General features: G+C 46.1%; 1 protein-coding gene across 5 annotated transcripts in view; it reads right to left on the reverse strand.

Annotated features, from left to right (window-relative positions):
• The window catches only part of LOC140726365 (janus kinase and microtubule-interacting protein 1-like), a 395,420-nt gene that overhangs the window by 101,242 nt on the left and 268,397 nt on the right, over positions 1–25,781 (reverse strand). For all 5 annotated transcript variants that reach the window (XM_073042649.1, XM_073042647.1, XM_073042648.1 and 2 more), the window contains 3 exons: positions 25,562–25,708; positions 25,060–25,200; positions 23,839–23,898 (listed from right to left, as the gene is read on the reverse strand). In XM_073042649.1, the coding sequence (XP_072898750.1) occupies positions 23,839–23,898; positions 25,060–25,200; positions 25,562–25,708 (348 nt within the window). The remainder of the gene's footprint in view (positions 1–23,838; positions 23,899–25,059; positions 25,201–25,561; positions 25,709–25,781) is intronic.

Below are 25,781 nucleotides of genomic sequence, written 5' to 3' on the forward strand. Positions count from 1 at the left end.
TCTTTCAAATTTTCTCTCTATCTTCTACATTCTAAAGAATACAGCACTAAACTATTTAATCTTTCCTTATAACTCAGGTCCTCCAGACCCGGCAACATCCTTGTAAATTTTCTCTGTACTCTTTCAACCTTGTTTATATCTTTCATGTTGGTAGGTGACTAAAACTGCACACAATACTCCAAATTAAGCCTCACCAATGTCTTATACAACTTCAACATAATATTCCATCTCCTGAACTCAATACATTGATTTATGAAGGCCAATGAGCCAAAAGCTTTCTTTACAACCTTATCTACGTGTGACACCACGTTCAACAAATTGTTCTACCACATTCCTCAGTGCCCTGTGTAAAACCTGCCCTGAATGGTCCTATCAAAGTGCTAAACTTCGTACTTGTCTGCATTAAATTCCATCTGCTATTTTTCAGCCCATTTTTCCAGCTGATGCAGATTTCTCTGTAAGCCATGAAAGCCCTCCTCACTGTCCACTACATCCCCAATCTTGGTTAAAATAGATAAAAAGCTAAAACATGCAGTACAAGAAAACATAACTGAGTTTCAACTGACTCAATTAAATCAAAATATGTTTTATATTGCACCTTTAGTGTCCTGAATTTCTAGTGTAACAACTGGAAGATCTATGGAAGTTCAAACCAATCCTCTACATTCCACTAAGTGTCCAATATTGTAGAACACACCATAGATGTTGCCTAGCCTGCTGAGTTCTTCCAGCATTTTGTGTGCATGTGTGTGTGGTAGAACAGGTTCACCGTGTGAAAGTTCAGAGCACGTGTGTGTGTAAAATCCAGGCCCTTGCGCAGAGAAATACTGAATAACCTATAAGCATTTTTGTAGGAGGTGAGGAGGATTTGATGTTTTGACTGTCAGAACATGGAAGAAACTTCACAAGTCCCACACTACATAATGATCCTGTGATTTCTTCACTGAAGTCAACACAAGAGCATCCTTCAGAAGGGTGATCTTATGGATGGCATCCAGCCAGTATGGGGTACCTGGTCGAGTACCAAAGACCTGTGCTGATCAGCTAGATGGAGTGTTCAATGTTATCTTTAACCACTCACTTTGGAAGTCTGAGGTATCCATCTGGTTCAAGCAGGCTTCAATTATACAGGTGCCTAAGAAGAACATGGTAACCTGCCTCAATTACTATTGTCCAGTAGCACTTACATCCACTGTAATGAAGTGTTTTAAGAAATCGGTGATGAAACACATCAATTCCTGCATGAAAAAGTACTTGGATCCACTCCAAGATAGGTCCACAGCAGGTCCATAACAGATGCCATTTTACTGGCTCTTCACTCAACCTTGGAAAATCTGGGCAGCAAAGATGCATACATCAGGATGCACTTCATCGACTACAGCTTGGCATTCAATACTATCAGCCCATCAAAACTAATCAATAAGCTTCAAGACCTTAGCTCCAATACGATTTTGTGTAATAGGATCCTCACTTTTCTCACTGCAGATCCCAGTCAGTTCAGATTGGCAACATCTCCTCCATGATCTCCATCAGCACGAGTACACCACAGTGCTGCGTGCTTAGCCCCCGATCTATTTGCCTGACTCTTATGACTGTGAGGCTAAGCACAGCTCCAATGCCATATTTAAGTTTGCTGATGACAACATTGTCATTGACCGGAGCAAAGGTAGTGACAAATCAGCATATAGAAGGGAGTTGGGAAATCTGGCTGAATGGTGGTACCACGACAACATCCTCTTAGTCAACATCAGCAAGAACGAGGACCTGACTATTGACCAGGAGGAGGAAACCAAGGGTCCATGAGCCGGTCCTTATTAGGGATCAGAGGTGGAGAGGGTCAGCAACTTTAAATTCCTCAGTTTTATAATTTCAGTGGACCTGCCCTGGGCCCAGCATGCAAGTGTAATTACAAAGAAAGCACAGCAACACCTCTACATCCTCAGAAACTATGTGGTGGAGAGTATATTGACTGCTTGCATCACAGCCTGGTATGGGTAAAGCAATGCCCATGAACGGAAAATTCACAGTCAGTGAAATAACATCTCCTCTTCACCAGCAATCAACACCAAAGCACCTTATGGATGTATGCTCAGACAACTGCTCCACTCTTTCTACACCCTTGACTGTGTGGCTGGACACAGTTCAAACACCATCTATAAATTTGGCGATGACAAAACCTTTGTTGGCAGAATCTCAGATGGTGATTAGAAGGCGTACAGGAGTGAGACAGATCAACTGGTTGAGAGGTGTCACAACAACAACTTTGCACTCAATGTCAGTAAGACCAAGGAACTAATTGTGGACTTCAGAGAGGGGAAGCTGAGGGAGCACACACCAGTCCTCATTGAGGGATCAGTAGTGGAAAGAGTGAGCAGTTTCAAGCTCCTGGGTGTCAACCTCTCTGAAGATCTATCCTGTGCAATTACAAAGAAAGCACGTCAGCAGCTACATTTCATTAGGAGTCTGAGGACACTTGGTACGTTACTAATACTCCAGCAAGTTTTGCAGCTGAACAATGGGGAGCATTCTAAGTGGTTGCAGCACCATCTGGTATGGTAGGGGCCACTGCACAGGTTCAGAAAAAGCTGTAGAAAGTTGTAAGTTCAACCAGCTCCATTGTGGGCACTAGCTTTCCTAGCATCGAGAACATATTCAAAAGGTGATGATGCTTCAAAAAGGAAGCATCCATCACTAAGGGTCCCCATCACCCAGGACATGCTCTTTTCTCATTGCTGTCATCAGGGAAGAGATACAGGATCCTGAAGACACATTATCAATGCTATCAGATTTCTGATTGGATAATAAGCCAACTCATGAATAATACCTCACTACTTTTGCTCTCTATTTCTACCATCTATTTAAGTGAATGTAAATATATTTCTTATTGTAAATTATAGTTTTTTATGTATTGCACAGTAATGCTTCCCTCAATGAACCCCCTGCAGTTCACGTACTGTCCCAACTGTTCAATAGACAACACCATTGCCATCACCCTCCACCTGACCCTAACCCACTTGGCCAAAAAAGACAGGTATGCTCAAATGCTGTTCATAGACTTCAGTTCAGCATTCAACACAATCATTCCTCAGAAACTGATTGGAAAGCTGAGTCTATTGGGCCTGAATACCTCCTTCTGCAACTGGATCCTAGACTTCCTGACTGGGAGACCTCAGTCAGTCCGGATCGGAGGCAGCATCTCCAACATCATCAGACTGAGCATGGGGGCCCCCCAGGGCTGTGTGCTCAGTCCACTGCTGTTCACTCTGCTGACCCACTACTGTGCTGCAACACAAACTCGAACCACATCATCAAGTTCGCCAATGACACGACCATGGTGGGTCTCATCAGCAAGAACAATGAGTCAGCATACAGAGGAGGTGCAGCGGCTAACGGACTGGTGCAGAGCCAACAACCTGTCTCTGAATGTGAACAAAACAAAAGAGATGGTTGTTGACTTCAGGAGGGCACAGAGCGACCACTCTCTACTGAACATCGATGGCACCTCGGTACAGATCATAAAGAGCACCAAATTTCTTGGTGTTCACCTGACGGAGAATCTCACCTGGTCCCTCAACACCAGCTCCATAGCAAAGAAAACCCAGCAGCGTCTCTACTTTCTGTGAAGGCTGAGGCAAGTCCATCTCCCACCCCCCATCCTCATCACATTCTACAGGGGTTGTATCGAGAGCATCCTGAGCAGCTGCATCACTGCCTGTTTCGGAAATTGCACCAGCTCAGATCGCAAGACCCTGCAGTGGATAGTGAGGTCAGCTGAGAAGATCATCAGGGTCTCTCTTCCCACCATCACGGACATTTACACCACATGCTGCATCCACAAAGCAGACAGCATTATGAAGGACCCCATGCACCCCTCATAAAAACTCTTCTCCCTCCTGCCATCTGGGAAAAGGCACCGAACCATTTGGCCTCTCACATACAGACTATGTAACAGTTTCTTCCCCCAAGCCATTAGACTCCTCAATACCCAGAGCCTGGACTGACACCAACTTACTGCCCTCTACTGTGCCTATTGTCTTGTTTATTATTTATTGTAATGCCTGCACTGTTTTATGCACTTTATGCAGTCCTGGGTAGGTCTATAGTTTAGTGTAGTTTTTGTGTTGTTTTACGTAGTTCAGTGTAGTTTTTGTATTGTTTCATGTAGCACCATGGTCCTGAAAAAACATTGTCTCATTTTTACTGTGTACTGTACCAGCAGTTATGGTCAAAATGACAATAAAAAGTGACTTGACTTGACTTGAGAAAACAACACATTTCACGACACACAGGTATGTCAGTGACATCACACCTGATTTTGATTCTGATCATCTTTACTGCCAAATGAAGAAATTATTATTTTATAACCCAAGTGCAGTGAGTTAGTTTCACAGGAGATGTCTTATTTTGGCCTGGCATAATTGGACCTTTGCAAAAACACATGATATTGAATGACATGTTCTGAAATCCTCGCAGACCCGGTGTACACATCAGTATTTGGATATAAATGGTTGGGCGGTTTGCTTTGGCTCTACTCAGCTTAAATAGTTTTTTTTCTGTCATTTGTGAGTGGATACTGGGTATTCAGAGATAAGAACAGTAAATAATACTGTATTCAGCTTGTTACATACACCTGTTAGGGTGCATTCTCCAGATACCTTATGAGGTAACCGTACCCTTCAGCCAGGAGCAGATGTTATCAGGTGGTTCCCAACCTTCAAAGAGTGTTTCAACCCTTAACTATGACACTCTCCAGTTGGTGGGCCGGCAGTGGTGGCCATATCACTGCCCATCTGCTCCTGGCTTCCAGTTTCCCTCCTCTCGCCTACTCCAAATCCAATAAGAGGCTCATTCTGCCTTTTCCCCCATCCTATGAACTGTCCGGGCCCAGAGCTGACAACAGCCGCCATGCTGATTTGGCTGGGAAACCTCTGCAGCCGATCTCCACAGGGAACAACCATGCCTGCCATCCCTTGTCTTTGCACTCCTGCACTAAGGGCTGGTACTTCAAGGCCTTTCTCTCGTGGGCCTCTTCCCATCCCTCCTCCCACGGCACCGTCAGCTCAACCAGAATTATTTTCCGGTCTTCAGTTGACCATATTACAATGTCCAGGCAGAGGGCTGTGTATTATTGTTCTTCAATTGTGCTTTTCAAAGACTAACATCAATTTTTGAACAAGATTTCTAAAATTGCTTTATTTATTTCAATCTGCCTCTGGTATACTTTTATTACTAGTAAAACATGTAAATAAGTAATAGGACTTATCCTTTTTCCTTAAAGTCCATAATTATTATTAATCATCCATGAATCTATAATAATCTGTTCAAAATTACCATGGCATACAAGATAATTTTTTTCAAAGATTATTGCCAATTTGGCATATGCTGTCAAAAAGGTTTGGCACCTTGAAGATAATCTCCCAGATGGATTTCAACAGTTCAGTATTTCCTGGGCAGAAACAAGGAAATACTTGATCTTTACCACTTAAAACAAGGGAAGCAATCACTTGAGTATCCTAATGCCTCCAAGGTAATTTCAAGTTTGTAACAATTCCACTTTCTATTTTGACACAACATCACTTTAGGAACTCCTTCAGCAGAGGCAGCACCTGAATATCCTCCTTGTTAAAAATAGATAGTCATTATGCACTCATTACCCAGTCATACATGTCTTCGCTCAAGTTAATGTGAATAAACTGAGAGGGAAGCAATGGGGTTGGACAGGCTCCACCCGAAGTACTGTTAGAGAGTTATCAGCACTCTTTCACCAGTATTGTCATAAAGTGTGCTGTGGAGTGATTACTTTGACTGAGTGCAAGCTGTGGCCCGTGTTTGTGAATGTGACTGCTAATGTAGGAATAAGGGTTAGTTTGGCAAACTAATGTCAGATGGGAACCCTGACTTGCAGATATTGTAGGTCGACAAATGATGGATGCAAAAGCAAAGAGCAGCATCTGTATGCATTGGGAGATGGGATTTATTAATATGCTCAATGCCCTTGTCATGAGTAAGAGGCTTTCTAATTGTCTCTTATACATTTTAGCTGTGAAGTACCTTCAGCAGATCCCTCCTCAACCTCCTTTCTTCTCCCCATAAAAGCCTTTCCTCATAACATAAAAGCTCCAGCCCTGACAACATTCTGTTGAATCTCTTCTGCTCACTCTTCAGTGCAATCATGCTCATCCCATTGAGTGCTGATCAGAAATACATGCTGTGGCCTCACAACTGTCTCATAAGGCTGCAACATAACTTCTCTGATCTTAGGTTGTACCATGGCCAATGAACACAAGTAAGCTTTATCAATCTATGCTGCCACTTTCAGAAATCCTTGGACTTGCACTCCAAACTCCATTTCTTCATCGATACTCCCCAAGACCTGCCATTCATCGTGCATGCCCACCCAAAATGCATTGCCTCACATATCTGGATTAAATTCCATCTGCCCATTTTACCAACTCTTCAAAGTGGTCCAATAACTTAAATCTCCTTATTATCAACTACGCTATCTATTTTCAGATAATTTGCAAACTTAATAACCATCCTACATTCACATCTAAATTGTGAATTATTTAAGTGTAATGGTTGTAGAACCTATCCTTTTAGGACACCATTTGTGATAGGCTTACAGTCACAAAAAACAATTGGTCACATTGGTGTGATAGGGTGGTGTGGGATCGCTGGGCTAGAAGGGCCTGTTACCATACTGTATTTCCAAATAGAAAGAGCTCTTCACCATCATCCTCTGTTTCCTATCAGCAAGCCAACTTTGAACTAATTAATACCAGTCCTAAATCTTTTGGACCCATCTTCCATGTGAAACCTTGTCAAACCCTACTTAAATCAATGTGGAGTACATCAAATGCATTGCCTTCTCAGTATATTTTGTTACCTTTTAAATTAATCAATCAATATTAGTCATACAAGGTCTTCCCCTAATGAAACATTATTTGTTATCTTTCATTACTCTTTATCTTTCTAAGGATAGATTAATCCTGCTCTTTGGATTTTTTCCCATTAAGGCTACAATACCATAAGATTTTGAAACAGAACTAGACCATTCCATTCAGTCCATTGAATCTGCTTTGCCATTCATTCATGGGTGATTTTTTTTTTCCAATGCCATCCTCCTAGTTTCTCCCTCGAACCCTTATCCATGTTACCTGTCAAGAACTTTTCAATCTCTGCCTTAAATATAACTTGACTGTCACAGTCCTCTGCAGCAATAAATTCTACAGATCCACCACCCTCCGTCTGAAGAAACTGCTCCTCATCTCAGTTTTAAAAAGACATCCCTATTTTCTGAGGCCGTACTACGAGACTCTACTTCTCATAAAAACATCCTGACCACAACCACTCCATACAGGTCTCTCAGAATCTGATCATTTTCAATGAAACCTCCCTTCCTCAGCATCATTTTTTTGAACTCTGTCTGTGCACTACAATGAGATCATCATGAAGCAAGAGAAATCAAATACTCCTCATGTGTTAAGTCTTTCATTCCAGAGATCGTCCACGTGAATCTACTCTGGACCCTCTCCAGGGCCAGCATTCTTCCCTAGAAAAGAAGCCCAGAGTTGCTCACAACATTCCAAATGTAGTCTGATCAGAGCCTTATACAGCCTCTGCAGCACATTCTTGCTTTTATAGTCTAGTCCTCTCATAATTAATGTGAACACTGCATTTGTCTTCCTTACTACTTACTCAACCTGCAAGTTAACCTTGAAGAAATCCAAGTCCCTTTGTATGTCTGAATTCTGGATATTCTCCACATTTGGAAAATAGTCTCTCCCAACAAAAATGCATAATCCCACTCTTCCATTTGCTGTATTCCATCCATGTGTGTTCCAGTACTTCTACAAACTCCCTGCCTCTGTAATACCATTTTTCCATCAGCAAACTTGGCCACAAGGTGATCAGTTTCATCATTCATAAACGTGTTATGTGAAAAGTCGTGCTCCCAACGTGAAATTCCTTACCAGTGATTAAATCCTACCAAACGTAAAAGATTCAGCCCAGTACATCACAGGTAAAAATCTTCCAACAATTTAGCACATCTAAGTGAAACGTTGCCATAGAAAAGCAGCATCCATCATCAAAGATCCTGACATCCCAGGCCATGCACTCTTCTCACTGCTGCCATGAGATAGAAGGGTCAAGTATCTCAGGACTTGCATCACCAGATGCTGGTTCAAGAACAGTTACTACCCTTCAACAGTCAGGCTCTTGAACAAAAAGGGATAATGTGGCGACCCACTTCCCAGCGCACTCGAACCGGTTCACAATGCGGCGCGCGCCGGAATTGAGGCAGGTCCGAAAGAGGGCGCCAAGTCTGCTTCACCAGCAATGGGAAAAGCCCGCGCGCGGGACGGGACTGTGAATACGCGTCCCCTACAGCATTCCTGCCCGGGGAGGGCGGGATCAGGAAGGCTTTAAAGTGAGCCGCAAAGTTTGAATAAATCTCTTTTTGCAACTGCAGCTCACTGACTCCGTGTCGTTATTTCAGCGCTGCGTGTAGCACACCGCTACGATTGGTGACCCCGACAGCCCAAATGATATTTGGGCCGAAGATGAACAACGCCACATCTGTTCATGCAGTTTCGTTAAAACTGCCAAGCTTCTGGACGCTGCGACCTCACCTATGGTTCCAGCAAGCAGAAGCCCAATTCCACATTCAGCAGATAACCTCGGATGCCACACGTTACTACTACGTGGTGAGCTCCCTCGACCAGAAAACAGCGGCCCAGGTTGAGTTCATACAGTCGCCCCCAGCGGACGGCAAATACACAGAATTCAAAGCCTTGCTCATAAGGACTTTTGGACTCTCACGGCGCGAGCGAGCTGCCCGCTTACTGCACCTGGATGGTTTGGGGGACAGGCCACCGTCGGCTTTGATGAACGAGATGCTCTCCCTGGCCGGAGGACACAAGCCCTGCCTCATGTTTGAGCAGGCATTCCTGGAGCAGCTGCCCGAGGACATCCGCCTGCTGCTGTCCAACGTGGATTTCAGCGACCCCTGGAAGGTGGCAGCCCAGGCGGACTTGCTGTGGAAAGCCAAGAAGGTGAGTGGGGCATCCGTCGCACAGATCACCAGGCCACACTCCCAGCAGCAAACCAGACCAGGCCCAGCCGCAGAGCCTGCTAACCCCAGAGGCAGGGGTGAGGAGGCCAACAAAAAATGGTGCTTCTACCACTAGCGATGGGGCACAGAAGCCCGCTGCTGTAGCCCGCCCTGCAAAATCCCGGGAAACACCAGGGCCAGCCGCTGCTGATGGCTACGGTGGATGGCCATCGGGATAGCCTCCTGTATGTGTGGGACAAGCGGTCGGGACGCCGCTTTTTGGTCGACACCGGAGCCGAGATCAGCATCTTACCTCCGACGAGTTACGACACCTGCAACAGGGCACCGGGTCCCCCCCTGAGGGCTGTGAACGGCAGCACAGTAAGGACCTACGGCACCCGTACGGTGCGGCTACAGTTTGGCTCCAGCCGGTTCACGTGGGACTTCACACTGGCCACCGTAGCCCAACCGCTCCTGGGCGCGGATTTTTTGCGAGCTCACAGCCTACTGGTCGACCTGCCAAGGAAAAGACTGGTCCACGCCGAGACCTTTCAAACGTTCTCCCTGGGTGAAGCCCAGTTGCCAGCCCCACACCTAGACTCCATCACGCTGTCCGACAACGACTTCACCAGAGTCCTGGTGGATTTCCCATTGGTTCTGGTGCCACAGTTCACAGCAGTCATGCCCAGACACGGCATAGAGCACCACATCCCAACACAAGGACCACCCCTCCACGCCCGTGCTCGAAGGCTTCCCCCGGACAAGCTCCGACTGGCGAAGGAGGAGTTCAAGAGGATGGAGGAATTGGGGATCATACGGAGGTCCGACAGCCCATGGGCCTCCCCCCTGCACATGGTGCCCAAACCAACAGGGGGCTGGAGACCATGCGGCGACTACCGCAGGCTGAACGAGGCTACAACACCAGACCGCTACCCTGTGCCGCACATTCAGGACTTTGCAGCAAACCTGCACGGGCGCACGGATCTTCTCCAAGGTAGACCTCGTCTGGGGATACCATCAAATCCCGATGCATCCAGACGACGTCCCCAAAACAGCACTCATCACCCCTTTCGGCCTTTTCGAGTTCCTCCGCATGCCGTTCAGCCTAAAGAATGTCGCACAGACGTTTCAGCGGTTAATGGACGTGGTGGGACGCGACCTGGACTTCGCTTTCATCTACTTGGACAACATCCTCATAGCCAGCAGCAGTCGTCAGGAGCATCTGTCCCACCTCCGTCAACTCTACGCCCGACTGAGTGAATACGGCCTAGCAATCAACCCGGCCAAATGCCAGTTCGAGCTCGACATCATCGAATTCCTGGGCCACAGGATTACTAAAGACGGGGCAACCCTTCTGCCCGCCAAGGTAGACGCGGTCCGCCATTTCCCCCGACCCAACATAATCAAACCGTCACCTGAAGTCGGCTCTCATGGCCCGCCTCAAAGGGCCTAACTGGGTGGACGAGCTTCCCTGGGTCCTACTCGGAATCCGCACGGCGCCCAAAGAAGATCTGCACGCCTCGTTGGCCGAGTTGCTGTATGGCGCACCCCTGGCCGTCCCAGGGGAGTTCATACCAGCCCCAAGGGGGCAAGAGGAAGAACCCGCAGCAGTCCTGGGCAGACTACGCGAGAGGCTCAGTAACCTGGCTCCCATACCCACTTCACAGCATGGGCAGAACCCGACCTGTGTACCCAAAGACCTGCTAAACTGTAAGTTCGTTTTTGTAGAACGGGGCGGACATCGGGCACCGCTGCAGTGGCCCTACGAGGGGCCGTTTACAGTGATCAGAAACAACGGGTCCACGTTCGTGCTGGACGTTGGGGGGAGAGAGGAGGTTTTCACGGTGGACCAACTCAAACCGGCCTATGTGGACTTGGCGCAGCCGGTCAAGATTCAGGCACTGCGGCGCAGAAGCAGACCTCCCAAACAGAGTCCGACCCAGACTGTGGACATTGGGGGGTGTATCGCCGGTTCTGTGGGGGGGTTATGTGGCGACCCACTTCCCAGCGCACTCAAACCGGCTCACAAAGTGGCGCGCGCCAGCATTGAGGCCGGTCCCAAAGAGGGCGCCAAGCCTGCTTCACCAGCAAGGGGAAAAGCCCGTGTGTGGGATGGGACTGTGAATACGTGCCCCCTACAGCATTCCCGCCCGGGGAGGGCGGGATCAGGAAGGCTTTAAAGCGAGGCCGCGAAGTTTGAATAAATCTCTTTTTGCAACTGCAGCTCACCGACTCTGTGTCGTTATTTCAGCGCTGCGTGTAGCACACCGCTACAATAATTACATTCTACTTCTGGTGTTTCCACAACTAATGGTCTCACCTTAAGGACTCTTGTTAGTTCATGCTCATTACTTATTGCAATATATAGTGCCTATAAAAAGTATTCACCACCTCTTGGAAGTTTTCCTGCTTTATTGTTTGACAACATTGAATCACAGTGGATTTAATTTGGCTCTTTCTGACACTGATCAACAGAAAAAGACTCCTGTGTATCAAAGTGAAAACAGATCTCTACAAAGTGATCTAAATTAATTACAAGTATAAAATGCAAATAATTGATGACATAATTGTTCAGCCCCTTTAATATGACATACCAAATCATTACTGGTGCAGCCAGTTGGTTTTAAAAGTCACATAATTAATTAAATGGAGATCACCGCAGGCAGTCAAGGTGGTTCAATTGAATATAGTAAAAATACACCTGTATCCAGAAGGTCCGATTGCTGATGAGTCAGTATCCTAGCAAAAACTACACCATGAAGACCAAAGAACACTCGAAGCAACTCTGCAAAAATTTTATTGAAAAGCGCAGGTCAGGAGATGGCTACAAGAAAATTTCTAAGTGACTGAATATTCTTGGAATACAATTATCAAGAATACAAGTCAATTATCAAGAAATGGAAAGAATATGGCACAGATGTAAATCTGCATAGAGCAGGCTGTCCTCAAAAACTGAGTGACAATGCAAGAAGGGGTCTAGTGAGGGAGGCCACCAAGAGACCTATGACAACTCTGGAGGAGTTACAAGCTTCAGTGGCTGAGATGGGAGAGACTGTGCGTACAACAACTGTTGCCCGGGTGCTTCACCAGTCACAGCTTTAAGGGAGAGTGGCAAAGAGACAGCCATTGTTGAAAAAACTCACATGAAATCTTGGCTAGAGTTTGCCAGAAGGCACGTGGGAAGGAGACTCTGAAGTCAGCTGGAAGAAGGTTCCATGGTCTGATGAAAACAAAATTGAGCTTATTGGCCGTCAGACTAAACACTATGTTTGGCGTAAACCAAACAATGCTCATCATCAAAAACACACCATCCTCACCATGAAGCATGTTGCTGGCTGCATCATGCTGTGGGATGCTTCACTGCAGCAGGCCCTGGAAGGCTTGTGAAGGTAGAGGGTAAAATGAATGCAGCAAAATACAATAAAATCCTAGAGGAAAACCTGATGCAGTCTACAAGAAAACTGTGACTTGAGAGAAGATTTGTTTTCCAGCAAGACAATGACCCCAAACACAGAGACAAAGCTACACAGGATTGGTTTAAAAACAACAAAGTTAATATCCTGGAGTGGCCAAGTCAGAGTCCAGACCTCAATTCAACTGAGAATTTGAGACTGGACTTGAAAAGTGTTGTTCGCTCATGATCCCCATGCAATCTGACAGAGCCTGAGCAGTTTTGTAAAGAAGAATGGAGAAAAATTGCAGAGTCCTGATGTTCAAAGCTGATGGAGACTTTTCCACACAGACTGAAGGCTGTAATTGCTACCAAAGATGTATCTACTAAAAACTGACTTGAAGGGGGTGAATACTTATGCAATCAATTAATTTTTGTATTTTAATTGTAACTAAGTTCGATCACTTTGAAAAGATTTGTTTTCACTTTGACACGAAAGAGTCTTTTTCTGTTGATCAGTGTAAATAAAAAGCCAGATTAAATCCACTGTTATTCAATGTTGTAAAACAGTAAAACATGAAAACTTCCAAGAGGTTGAATACTTTTATAGGGACTGTACTTATATCTACACTTATATCTTGCATAGTTTGATCCTGTTTACAGTTACTGTTATATAGATTTGCTAAGTATACCGGCCGAAAAAGAACCTCAGGGTTGTACCATATGAATACATTGATAGTAAGTTTTACTTTGAACTTTAAAATTTTGAAAACCTCAAAGGCCTGTAAATACCTGGCCTGTCTCAGCAGCCATCCTTCAAAACAGGTAGCACCATTCCTGCCCTCCACTTACCGGGTGCTTTGCCTGTCAGAAAGTCTCTCTCAGAGGACAGACAATGCCTTCCCTTCCCTCCAATAACAAACTGGAATGCATCTGTACATAATAGAAGCAGACCCTCCAACAAAAATCTTTTCTTAATCCATTCACCACAGTCACCTTAGTAACACAGTGGGAAATGTAAAATAATTAAGGACAGAAGAAACGCTTATGAAGTGTACACTCAAGTGGCACAGTAAAAGGCCCTTTACACAGCATGTGCTGAAAATGACCATAATGCTGATCACAAAATTTAAAGTGTTCCATTTCATTGCTCAGAGGTACTGGGGGCTTTTGGTTCGCCAGGGCACAGTTTCCTACGTGGAGACAGAGGAAACTGCAGATGCTGGAATCTGGAACAACAAACAGGATGTTGGATGAACTCAGCTGGTCAGGCATATCTGTGGAGGGAAACAGACAGATGGTGTTCCAGGTTGAAACCCTTCATCTGGCCCCAACTGACTCAAAACTTTGCCTATCTCTTTCCCTCCATAGATGCTGCCTGGCCCACTAAGTTCCTCCAGGGTCTCATTTGTTGTTTCACTTTCCCCCATCCCCTTTAAACTCACCGGAAGCCCAATTCCCATGCTCTCTCCACATAATGTCCTGTTTCAGTGCTCCATTTAAACTAACAGGGCCTGTTCCTCAGCCTGCTTTAATCTTAAGGAATCTGTGTACCTAATTGTACACTTACACTCACTGGAGTCCTGTCCCTCACACTCACTCCACACTCACTGGAGTCCTGACTCCCACACTCCCTCTACACTCACCGGAGTCCTGTCCCTCACAATCTCTCTACACTCACCGGAGTCCTGTCCCTCACAATCCCTCTACACTCACCGGAGTCCTGTCCCTCACACTCCCTCCACACTCACTGGAGTCCTGACTCCCACACTCCATTTACACTCACCGGAGTCCTGTCCCTCACAATCTCTCTACACTCACCGGAGTCCTGTCCCTCACAATCCCTCTACACTCACCGGAGTCCTGTCCCTCACACTCCCTCCACACTCACTGGAGTCCTGTCCCTCACACTCACTGGAGTCCTGACTCCCACACTCCCTCTACACTCACCGGAGTCCTGTCCCTCACACTCCATCTACACTCACCGGAGTCCTGTCCCTCACAATCTCTCTACACTCACCGGAGTCCTGTCCCTCACAATCCCTCTACACTCACCAGAGTCCTGTCCCTCACACTCCCTCCACACTCACTGGAGTCCTGACTCCCACACTCCATTTACACTCACCGGAGTCCTGTCCCTCACAATCTCTCTACACTCACCGGAGTCCTGTCCCTCACAATCCCTCTACACTCACCGGAGTCCTGTCCCTCACACTCCCTCCACACTCACTGGAGTCCTGACTCCCACACTCCCTCTACACTCACCGGAGTCCTGTCCCTCACAATCCCTCTACACTCACCGGAGTCCTGTCCCTCACACTCCGTCCACACTCACTGGAGTCCTGACTCCCACACTCCATTTACACTCACCGGAGTCCTGTCCCTCACAATCTCTCTACACTCACCGGAGTCCTGTCCCTCACAATCCCTCTACACTCACCGGAGTCCTGTCCCTCACACTCCCTCCACACTCACTGGAGTCCTGTCCCTCACACTCACTCCACACTCACTGGAGTCCTGACTCCCACATTCCCTCTACACTCACCGGAGTCCTGTCCCTCACACTCCATCTACACTCACCGGAGTCCTGTCCCTCACAATCTCTCTACACTCACCGGAGTCCTGTCCCTCACAATCCCTCTACACTCACCGGAGTCCTGTCCCTCACACTCCATCGACACTCACCGGAGTCCTGTCCCTCACACTCCCTCCACACTCACTGGAGTCCTGACTCCCACATTCCCTCTACACTCACCAGAGTCCTGTCCCTCACACTCCATCTACACTCACCGGAGTCCTGTCCCTCACAATCTCTCTACACTCACCGGAGTCCTGTCCCTCACAATCCCTCTACACTCACCGGAGTCCTGTCCCTCACACTCCCTCCACACTCACTGGAGTCCTGACTCCCACACTCCATTTACACTCACCGGAGTCCTGTCCCTCACAATCTCTCTACACTCACCGGAGTCCTGTCCCTCACAATCCCTCTACACTCACCGGAGTCCTGTCCCTCACACTCCCTCCACACTCACTGGAGTCCTGTCCCTCACACTCACTGGAGTCCTGACTCCCACACTCCCTCTACACTCACCGGAGTCCTGTCCCTCACACTCCATCTACACTCACCGGAGTCCTGTCCCTCACAATCTCTCTACACTCACCGGAGTCCTGTCCCTCACAATCCCTCTACACTCACCAGAGTCCTGTCCCTCACACTCCCTCCACACTCACTGGAGTCCTGACTCCCACACTCCATTTACACTCACCGGAGTCCTGTCCCTCACAATCTCTCTACACTCACCGGAGTCCTGTCCCTCACAATCCCTCTACACTCACCGGAGTCCTGTCCCTCACACTCCCTCCACACTCACTGGAGTCCTGACTCCCACACTCCCTCTACACTCACCGGAGTCCTGTCCCTCACAATCCCTCTACACTCACCGGAGTCCTGTCCCTCACACTCCCTCCACACTCACTGGAGTCCTGACTCCCACACTCCATTTACACTCACCGGAGTCCTGTCCCTCACAATATCTCTACACTCACCGGAGTCCTGTCCCTCACAATCCCTCTACACTCACCGGAGTCCTGTCCCTCACACTCCATCCACACTCACTGGAGTCCTGTCCCTCACACTCACTCCACACTCACTGGAGTCCTGACTCCCACACTCCCTCTACACTCACCGGAGTCCTGTCCCTCACACTCCATCTACACTCACCGGAGTCCTGTCCCTCACAATCTCTCTACACTCACCGGAGTCCTGTCCCTCACAATCCCTCTACACTCACCGGAGTCCTGTCCCTCACACTCCATCTACACTCACCGGAGTCCTGTCCCTCACACTCCCTCCACACTCACTGGAGTCCTGACTCCCACATTCCCTCTACACTCACCAGAGTCCTGTCCCTCACACTCCATCTACACTCACCGGAGTCCTGTCCCTCACAATCTCTCTACACTCACCGGAGTCCTGTCCCTCACAATCCCTCTACACTCACCGGAGTCCTGTCCCTCACACTCCCTCCACACTCACTGGAGTCCTGACTCCCACACTCCCTCTACACTCACCGGAGTCCTGTCCCTCACAATCCCTCTACACTCACCGGAGTCCTGTCCCTCACACTCCCTCCACACTCACTGGAGTCCTGACTCCCACACTCCATTTACACTCACCGGAGTCCTGTCCCTCACAATCTCTCTACACTCACCGGAGTCCTGTCCCTCACAATCCCTCTACACTCACCGGAGTCCTGTCCCTCACACTCCCTCCACACTCACTGGAGTCCTGTCCCTCACACTCACTCCACACTCACTGGAGTCCTGACTCCCACACTCCCTCTACACTCACCGGAGTCCTGTCCCTCACACTCCATCTACACTCACCGGAGTCCTGTCCCTCACAATCTCTCTACACTCACCGGAGTCCTGTCCCTCACAATCCCTCTACACTCACCGGAGTCCTGTCCCTCACACTCCATCGACACTCACCGGAGTCCTGTCCCTCACACTCCCTCCACACTCACTGGAGTCCTGACTCCCACATTCCCTCTACACTCACCAGAGTCCTGTCCCTCACACTCCCTCTACACTCACCGGAGTCCTGTCCCTCACAATCTCTCTACACTCACCGGAGTCCTGTCCCTCACAATCCCTCTACACTCACCGGAGTCCTGTCCCTCACACTCCCTCCACACTCACTGGAGTCCTGACTCCCACACTCCATTTACACTCACCGGAGTCCTGTCCCTCACAATCTCTCTACACTCACCGGAGTCCTGTCCCTCACAATCCCTCTACACTCACCGGAGTCCTGTCCCTCACACTCCCTCTACACTCACCGGAGTCCTGTCCCTCACAATCCCTCTACACTCACCGGAGTCCTGTCCCTCACACTCCCTCCACACTCACTGGAGTCCTGACTCCCACACTCCATTTACACTCACCGGAGTCCTGTCCCTCACAATCTCTCTACACTCACCGGAGTCCTGTCCCTCACAATCCCTCTACACTCACCGGAGTCCTGTCCCTCACACTCCCTCCACACTCACTGGAGTCCTGTCCCTCACACTCACTCCACACTCACTGGAGTCCTGACTCCCACACTCCCTCTACACTCACCGGAGTCCTGTCCCTCACACTCCATCTACACTCACCGGAGTCCTGTCCCTCACAATCTCTCTACACTCACCGGAGTCCTGTCCCTCACAATCCCTCTACACTCACCGGAGTCCTGTCCCTCACACTCCATCTACACTCACCGGAGTCCTGTCCCTCACACTCCCTCCACACTCACTGGAGTCCTGACTCCCACATTCCCTCTACACTCACCAGAGTCCTGTCCCTCACACTCCATCTACACTCACCGGAGTCCTGTCCCTCACAATCTCTCTACACTCACCGGAGTCCTGTCCCTCACAATCCCTCTACACTCACCGGAGTCCTGTCCCTCACACTCCCTCCACACTCACTGGAGTCCTGTCCCTCACACTCACTCCACACTCACTGGAGTCCTGACTCCCACACTCCCTCTACACTCACCGGAGTCCTGTCCCTCACAATCTCTCTACACTCACCGGAGTCCTGTCCCTCACAATCCCTCTACACTCACCGGAGTCCTGTCCCTCACACTCCCTCCACACTCACTGGAGTCCTGACTCCCACACTCCATTTACACTCACCGGAGTCCTGTCCCTCACAATCTCTCTACACTCACCGGAGTCCTGTCCCTCACAATCCCTCTACACTCACCGGAGTCCTGTCCCTCACACTCCCTCCACACTCACTGGAGTCCTGACTCCCACACTCCCTCTACACTCACCGGAGTCCTGTCCCTCACACTCCATCTACACTCACCGGAGTCCTGTCCCTCACAATCTCTCTACACTCACCGGAGTCCTGTCCCTCACAATCCCTCTACACTCACCGGAGTCCTGTCCCTCACACTCCCTCCACACTCACTGGAGTCCTGACTCCCACACTCCATTTACACTCACCGGAGTCCTGTCCCTCACAATCTCTCTACACTCACCGGAGTCCTGTCCCTCACAATCCCTCTACACTCACCGGAGTCCTGTCCCTCACACTCCCTCCACACTCACTGGAGTCCTGACTCCCACACTCCCTCTACACTCACCGGAGTCCTGTCCCTCACAATCCCTCTACACTCACCGGAGTCCTGTCCCTCACACTCCCTCCACACTCACTGGAGTCCTGACTTCCACACTCCATTTACACTCACCGGAGTCCTGTCCCTCACAATCTCTCTACACTCACCGGAGTCCTGTCCCTCACAATCCCTCTACACTCACCGGAGTCCTGTCCCTCACACTCCCTCCACACTCACTGGAGTCCTGTCCCTCACACTCACTCCACACTCACTGGAGTCCTGACTCCCACACTCCCTCTACACTCACCGGAGTCCTGTCCCTCACACTCCCTCCACACTCACTGGAGTCCTGACTCCCACACTCCATTTACACTCACCGGAGTCCTGTCCCTCACAATCTCTCTACACTCACCGGAGTCCTGTCCCTCACAATCCCTCTACACTCACCGGAGTCCTGTCCCTCACACTCCCTCCACACTCACTGGAGTCCTGACTCCCACACTCCCTCTACACTCACCGGAGTCCTGTCCCTCACAATCCCTCTACACTCACCGGAGTCCTGTCCCTCACAATCCCTCTACACTCACCGGAGTCCTGTCTCCAACATTCACTGGAGTCGTGATTCCCTTTAAACTAATTGGTGCTGTACTCCTCACATTCATTTAAACTCAACTGGTTTACTGAAATGTGTATTATCCCACTGTTTTATGCCTTTAAAAGTGAATCATAATTGTAGTGGGGTATTAATAGCAATAATATATTCAGTGGTCTGGAAAATCTGCTGGTACAGCGGCTAGGTCCCAATAGTGCCAGATTATCAGAGTTTTATTATAATTGAATAAATATGGAATTTTAATAAAAAAATAGCATCAGAGATGGCAATCAGGAAAGCTACCGGATGGTTGTAAAAGCCTATCTGCATCACTGATGCCCAGTAAGTATAGAAATCTGCCATCTTTACTTAGTGCACCTATATATGACTCTTAACTGTCTCCTTAAGGCTGGAACAATTTAGCTTTCAGACAATAAATACCTGCAATACTAAAGTTGTGAAAATCCCAAGTTACTTCCAGTTAAGATAGCATTTCCAAACCTGTGCAAAACTTCTGGCAATCAAAAAGCTAAGAAATCTGACCAAAAACATCAGTAAAAATACCTTTCGTGAAGTAAATGCTGATAAATTATCACCTCAAACAGTGAAGGCGAGAGTGATGGTGAGGCAAGTTCAGCGGATAAGCTAAGATGGTGTGTAACAGAATCGTTGAATACGGAGTTCCGATGTCCATACAGCTGGCCCAGGAGCGAGGGTGGATCTCTCTGGGCACTGAAAGGAGAAGTCCGGGCCTGGATAGAGAAGTTCTGATGCTTGTTAAACCTGCCCAGGTGTGAAGTTCGATCACTCTGGACTCTGAAAGGAGAAGTCAGGGCAGAGGAGGTTTAGTGCCCATACAACTGGCCTGAGTGTGAGGTTGGATCACTCTGGCACCAAACTGATTTGAAGAACTTGAGACTGGCTTCGGACAGGGTGGTGAAATCTGGGCCTGGAGCGAGTCACTGGGCGGTGTGGTCTAGGCCTCGAGTCCTTCACAGCAGTCGGGTCCCCGTGAGGTATGATACCCTGCTTAGATAATCTAAACACCAGTTCAGATCAGAGGTGACTGCCAATTTCGCTCGCTCTCAACGATGTTCACTCCTGTCTCCAGGGCACAGAGCCTTTCACTGTTCTGTTGCTGGGTCACTATAAACACCGGCCGAGACTGACTGAAAAGACAGGACGTCGGTCAGGGTGAGAGTCAATTTCACTCATTATTCGTGACGATCATCTCTGACACTGGGCTATGAAGACTGTCCCAACTGCTGTGCCCTGTGCCGCTAATATGATGAAATGATAAGCAAAACCTTGGGCCAACTCTGGGCAGCGCCAGGGTTCGGACCTGTGACCTCAATTCTAGTTCGGAATGCTGTTGTTCGCTTCAATTGTTTCCATGATTTCTATTTTTTCTTCCTTTCTCTTGTTTATCGGGTGTTGGTCTTTTTTTTTCTTTATTTGGGTTCTTTCAGGTTTCTTGCTTTCTGGCTACCTGTGAGCAAACAAATCTCAAGGTGGTATAATTTAAACGTTCTCTGATCGTAAATGAATCCTGAATACCAAGAACAAATAAAAATGATTTGAAAAGGGGATTTATCCAGAGCAGCACTTATGATCTCTTCCTTTGAATTTATTGAGATCAAAGCAAGAGCCTTGTTACTAAAGCAGCATAAAGCTAAAACCCAAAAGAGCTGGAAGTTTACTAGAATTCACAGAGTCCTGGTTTAAATAAATATGATGCTTGATGCCCAATGATTTAGTCCCCAAGTCAACTTAATATTTTAATAGAAAGGTTCCACTAATTAACACCTATTGACACTTTTCAGATGGACAAATTACATTAATCACTTTTGCAGATGCCAATTGTATATTTGCACTTAAAACTGCTTTAAACTATTAAAATATTGTTTTAATAAGTATACACAGATGACTCTAGTATTGCTCTTTCTTAAACAGCTATCTTAAATCAGGCATTGGAGCAGACTCTTATTAAACATACAAGTGTTTGTGATAAACCCTTTTCCAGCTGTGCAGTGCTGCTGTTAAGAACATAACATAAAAAATAGAGGCAGCAGTATACCATATGAAACTTTGAACCTGTTCCATCATTCATGATCATCCATCTCAGCTTCATTTTCCTGCACTGCCCATGTAGTTATTAATTCTCTTGAATATCAAAAATCTGCTGATGTACATTTTGAGTGACCATAACAATGAAGCTTCCAAAATTTCCTGGGTTAAAAAATCCAAAAGATTCACTACTGGTTGACTAAAAAACAAAATCTCTTCCTCTCAGTCCTAAGCAGTCCCTATTCTCAAAGGAAACAATCACAAATGGTGCTCTGGTACTTCTTTGGTTTTTAACCCTTTTTTAAAAATGTTCTTGGGATGTGAACACCGTTGGCATTGCTCCATTGGTGATTGTCCATCCCCAATCACCCATCATTCTCAAACCTTGTCCCGAGTCCTTGACTCTTTAACTGGGGCAAAACATCCTACCTGTGTCTAGCCTATCAACTCTTGAGATCTTCTAAAGAATACATTCATTCTAGAGAACACAGTCCAAGACAACTCAATCTTCACTCACATGGCAAACACACCAGGGCCCACAATGATGAATCTTCACTGCACTCCCTCCATGCACATTTCCCTTAATATAAGAAACAAATATGATAAAATTCTAAAATGCTGCTCAACTGCATTAGCAGATTCTATGTTTATAGATTTGTACGTACATTCAGTAGAAATGTGCACCCTATTAACCTTTTGCACGTTCTGCATTTATTGGAATTGATCATAAAATACATATAGCCATTGCAGATATAGAAATATATTTACCTCATATTTTCCCATTGAAAATGCATAAAATTTCAGAATGGAATTACATTAAATAATTTTTTAATTAGTTGGATATGATGGAATTAAAATCATGACTTGCATTTTCCCAGGGGAGCAAGATTTTTGGCCACCAATGTAACTCCTTGCTCTAACCCAAGAACGTGATCGAAAGGTGAGATTAGCATGACAATCTGATGTGGGCATTGAGCATTATGTTGAGTTGTTTGTGTAGGAATGGACCCTGGGAAAGATATTGCTACAGCATTTCCCATACTAGAGTGTAGTCAGACGTATCAACTGACACAAGTACAAATGTTACATTTTAATTCTCTCTATCTCACATAGTGGTCAATCAAATATCAATTGCAAGGCAATTGATAAAATTTAAACCATCCCTGGCTTGCTCCAGTTACTTAAAATACTGTTTTTCTTTCAACCATTCAATATGCATTCAAAAAAATTCATGAATTCCCAACATAAAGTGCAGACATAGAATTGGGTACCTGCCTCACCTGCCACTAAGCTGAGGCTGCTTAAAAACAGCTGCCTCTTGAAGAGAAGCATTGAGCACAGTGGTGAGCTCACGAACAACGTGATCCTGTGGTAGAACCTTATCGCAAAATTCAACAGATACTGAACTTCATTTATTCAGTCGTTGCAACATCTTCAAACATAAATATCCAATGTCACTGTTGTCTGTACATTATCTTCATTCAGAAAAGGCACTCCCTTGACAAACCCTAGCCCAACAATAACTTACTCAATCCATTACAATTACAATTCTTCCAGAAGAGCCATTATTATGAGTCCTGAAGCAAAATCACTCTAGATCCCTTGGTTTGCCTGTAGCACCTCCGATCTCCTGCCTGGTTCTCAGAATAATGGAAATGTCAAAATGAAGATAGTGAACAAATATATTTCAAACTTCTTCAGTGTACATTCAAACTATTAGCATAAAATAGAGTGAACAAAGTCATTAAAAAGTGCTTCCTTAATGCAAAGACAGCAATTCATTATAATTGAATATGAATTAACCATTGTTTCTCCACTGCCATTGAATATGCATGATATTACAAGACCACAACCCTTCCACATTTTTGTTTCATTAATTGCAATCGGGGGATACATCAACATAATGTATTACTGGATTAGCATTCAGAGGCTTGGATTATTACTTGAAAATATACCAAACTCAAGAATTGAAAGCAAGTCATGGCATCAGTAATTGTTGTAAAAACCCATCCAGTTTACAAATACCACTATATTTCTGGGATCTGCCCTATACCGTATATGAATGCAGACCCATCAATGTGGATGACCTTTAACTGTCCTTTGAAATAACATGTAGCACAGTTAGGAATAGGTGTAGAAGGAATTAAATGCTGACCTTCCAAACAATGCCTATACCCTATGGTAGTACCACTGTAGTGTAGCGGTTAGCGTGATGCCATTACAGTTCAGTCATCGCCGTTCAGTTTGGACATTATCAATAAGGAACCTGTATGTCCTCCCCGTGGAACGTGCAGGTTTTCTCCAAGTTCTCCGCTTTCCTCCCACAGTCCAAAGACGTGCCAGTTCGCAGGTTAATTGTATAATGTAAATTTTCCTGTGATTAGGCTAGGGTTAATCAGGGGTTGCTGGAAGGAATGGTTCAAAGAGCCCATTCAATGCTGTACCTCAATAAATAAATTCATAAATTACACCCTCAAAAATAAATGTATACATTTACAGTGGAATTTAAAACTTTGGAAAGATTTGTTAAAGCTCAGAGAATTGCTTCTACTCAGCCCCTTTTTTGTTTTGACTTATTTCAATTTGCCAAAAGCTGTAACTCTGGGACTTGGCCATTTTACCTTGTGGGGCTTTGTGCTTCTTCTTTTGTATTTCTTAGAGCGTAAAAATCTCTCCCGCTCCTGCAGGAAACAAAAAATAAAATAAAATTGCAACAGAAGTGTATAGATCTAAAATGAATGATTAATTTAATTAATTGAAAACTTCAATAGCAACCATTAGGGATCAATTGTGATGAATCTATCAGTTAAATCACTTGCAATAGGTTCCACTAATAAGTCAGAAATAAGAAGATATCAGCCTGTAAGCCATTTATTTTGCTATATAAACATCTTTTGTTAGAAATCAATACTTTATTCATGTTTTTCCCTTTATTCATAATTCCACCAATTCAATACATTTTCCTACCACACATCAACAACAACCATGATTGCCCGTTAAAGGAGGCAGCCATACAGTAACTGAGGGACTGTTATACTGGAACCAGCCCCCACATGTCCACCGGTGGTAAGTCTTTACACTGTGGTCTTTCTCCACAGAGTACTTGTGGTAGCTGCACTGGCTTTCAGTGTGTTCCAAGGCACCTTCTCCTGCACCTTGGAATATGCCAATCTGCAGCAATCTCTTGTACACAGCTCACTACACTGTAACACCATTAGGTTTCAGGCAGACCATAGTGTCCCCTTAACCAATATGACCTTCCAGCAGTATTTATTGCTTGTGTCAGTATGCATCCCTTTGTTATAGCCCACTGTAAACACAATCAGAGCATACCTCAACAGGATAATTCATCTCTTTCCAGACTTTCTTGACAAATGCACATTCAGTAAGGAGGTGGACTACCATCTCATCTACATTGCAATCATCTTATAGGCAGCTTGTGGTAGGACTGAGGACCTGACTCTACCTAACAGATCTGACAAAAAGGGCCCCATCTCACTACCAGGCAAGCATGCTTTATCAATGCACACTTACAGTCCATTTTGCAGCCCAATCTTATCCCTGCATGTAGAATGCAGACATGATAAAATTGCATACTTTCTACTCACCAATTTTAACATCTGACTTCTGATTTATTGACCAAAATATGGAATAAATTTGCCTTACAGGCTGAAATTAAACTGCACTTAATTCAAAAATCAAACTGATGAACTGAAGAAAGAATTTTGACTGGGAAATTTTATGAACTACATGTTAAGAAGTTCAAAATGAGTCAGTAATATTACACTACCAGCAGCTAAAATTCATTCTGCATAGATACATAGAATTACAAAATATCTCACCATTGTTAAATCATCAATAATATGCTGTTGCTCTACAACCTGGAGTCTCAAGAATTCCATTTCTTGCTCATCTTGACCTTGGCTCAGATCATTCAGTGATGTATGTCGTCTGAGTTGTCCTTGTGATGCTAACTTTTCCTTCTGGTAGGCAAACAAAAGATTATTGTACCAAAGTTTGAGGCAATAACGCCTGAACTTTCACACTGTTAAGACAAATTTTTAGTGGTAACATCTACCATGGCAACGTCTTCACTTTCAATTAATTTCAATTGTGAGCAATCTGATTTGATGCCGCTTTTAGTCTGGTGACTGTGGAGGTCTGCAATTTCATGTTTAACTGCACATCTACCAGTTATCTGAAGCTACTGCAACATTATTGCATAATTAACAGTAAAAGCTAAGAGCTGCACCATTATTTTGTCAGTCACAATCAGAGTGGAAATTAAAATGAGGCCTCAATTGTATAAAAAAGAGACAACTGACATGGATTTGCAACATATACCATTTCAGCATGTTCTCTGGTCAATGTTTTCAGCTTATCTTCCATCCTCTGTACAGAATGCATGATATCCTCATTCTTCTTCGTTAGCCGTTTGTTTTTCTCTACGAGTGGTTTCAACTGGCTCTCCGTCTCTCGTACACGTTTCAACTGGAAAAATAATTCAAAGTCACCTGGAGGAACCTGTCACAAAAAAAAACTTTCTACCATACAATGAATTGAA

This window comes from Hemitrygon akajei, chromosome 4, assembly GCF_048418815.1.
Source record: "Hemitrygon akajei chromosome 4, sHemAka1.3, whole genome shotgun sequence".
Taxonomy (NCBI): domain Eukaryota; kingdom Metazoa; phylum Chordata; class Chondrichthyes; order Myliobatiformes; family Dasyatidae; genus Hemitrygon; species Hemitrygon akajei.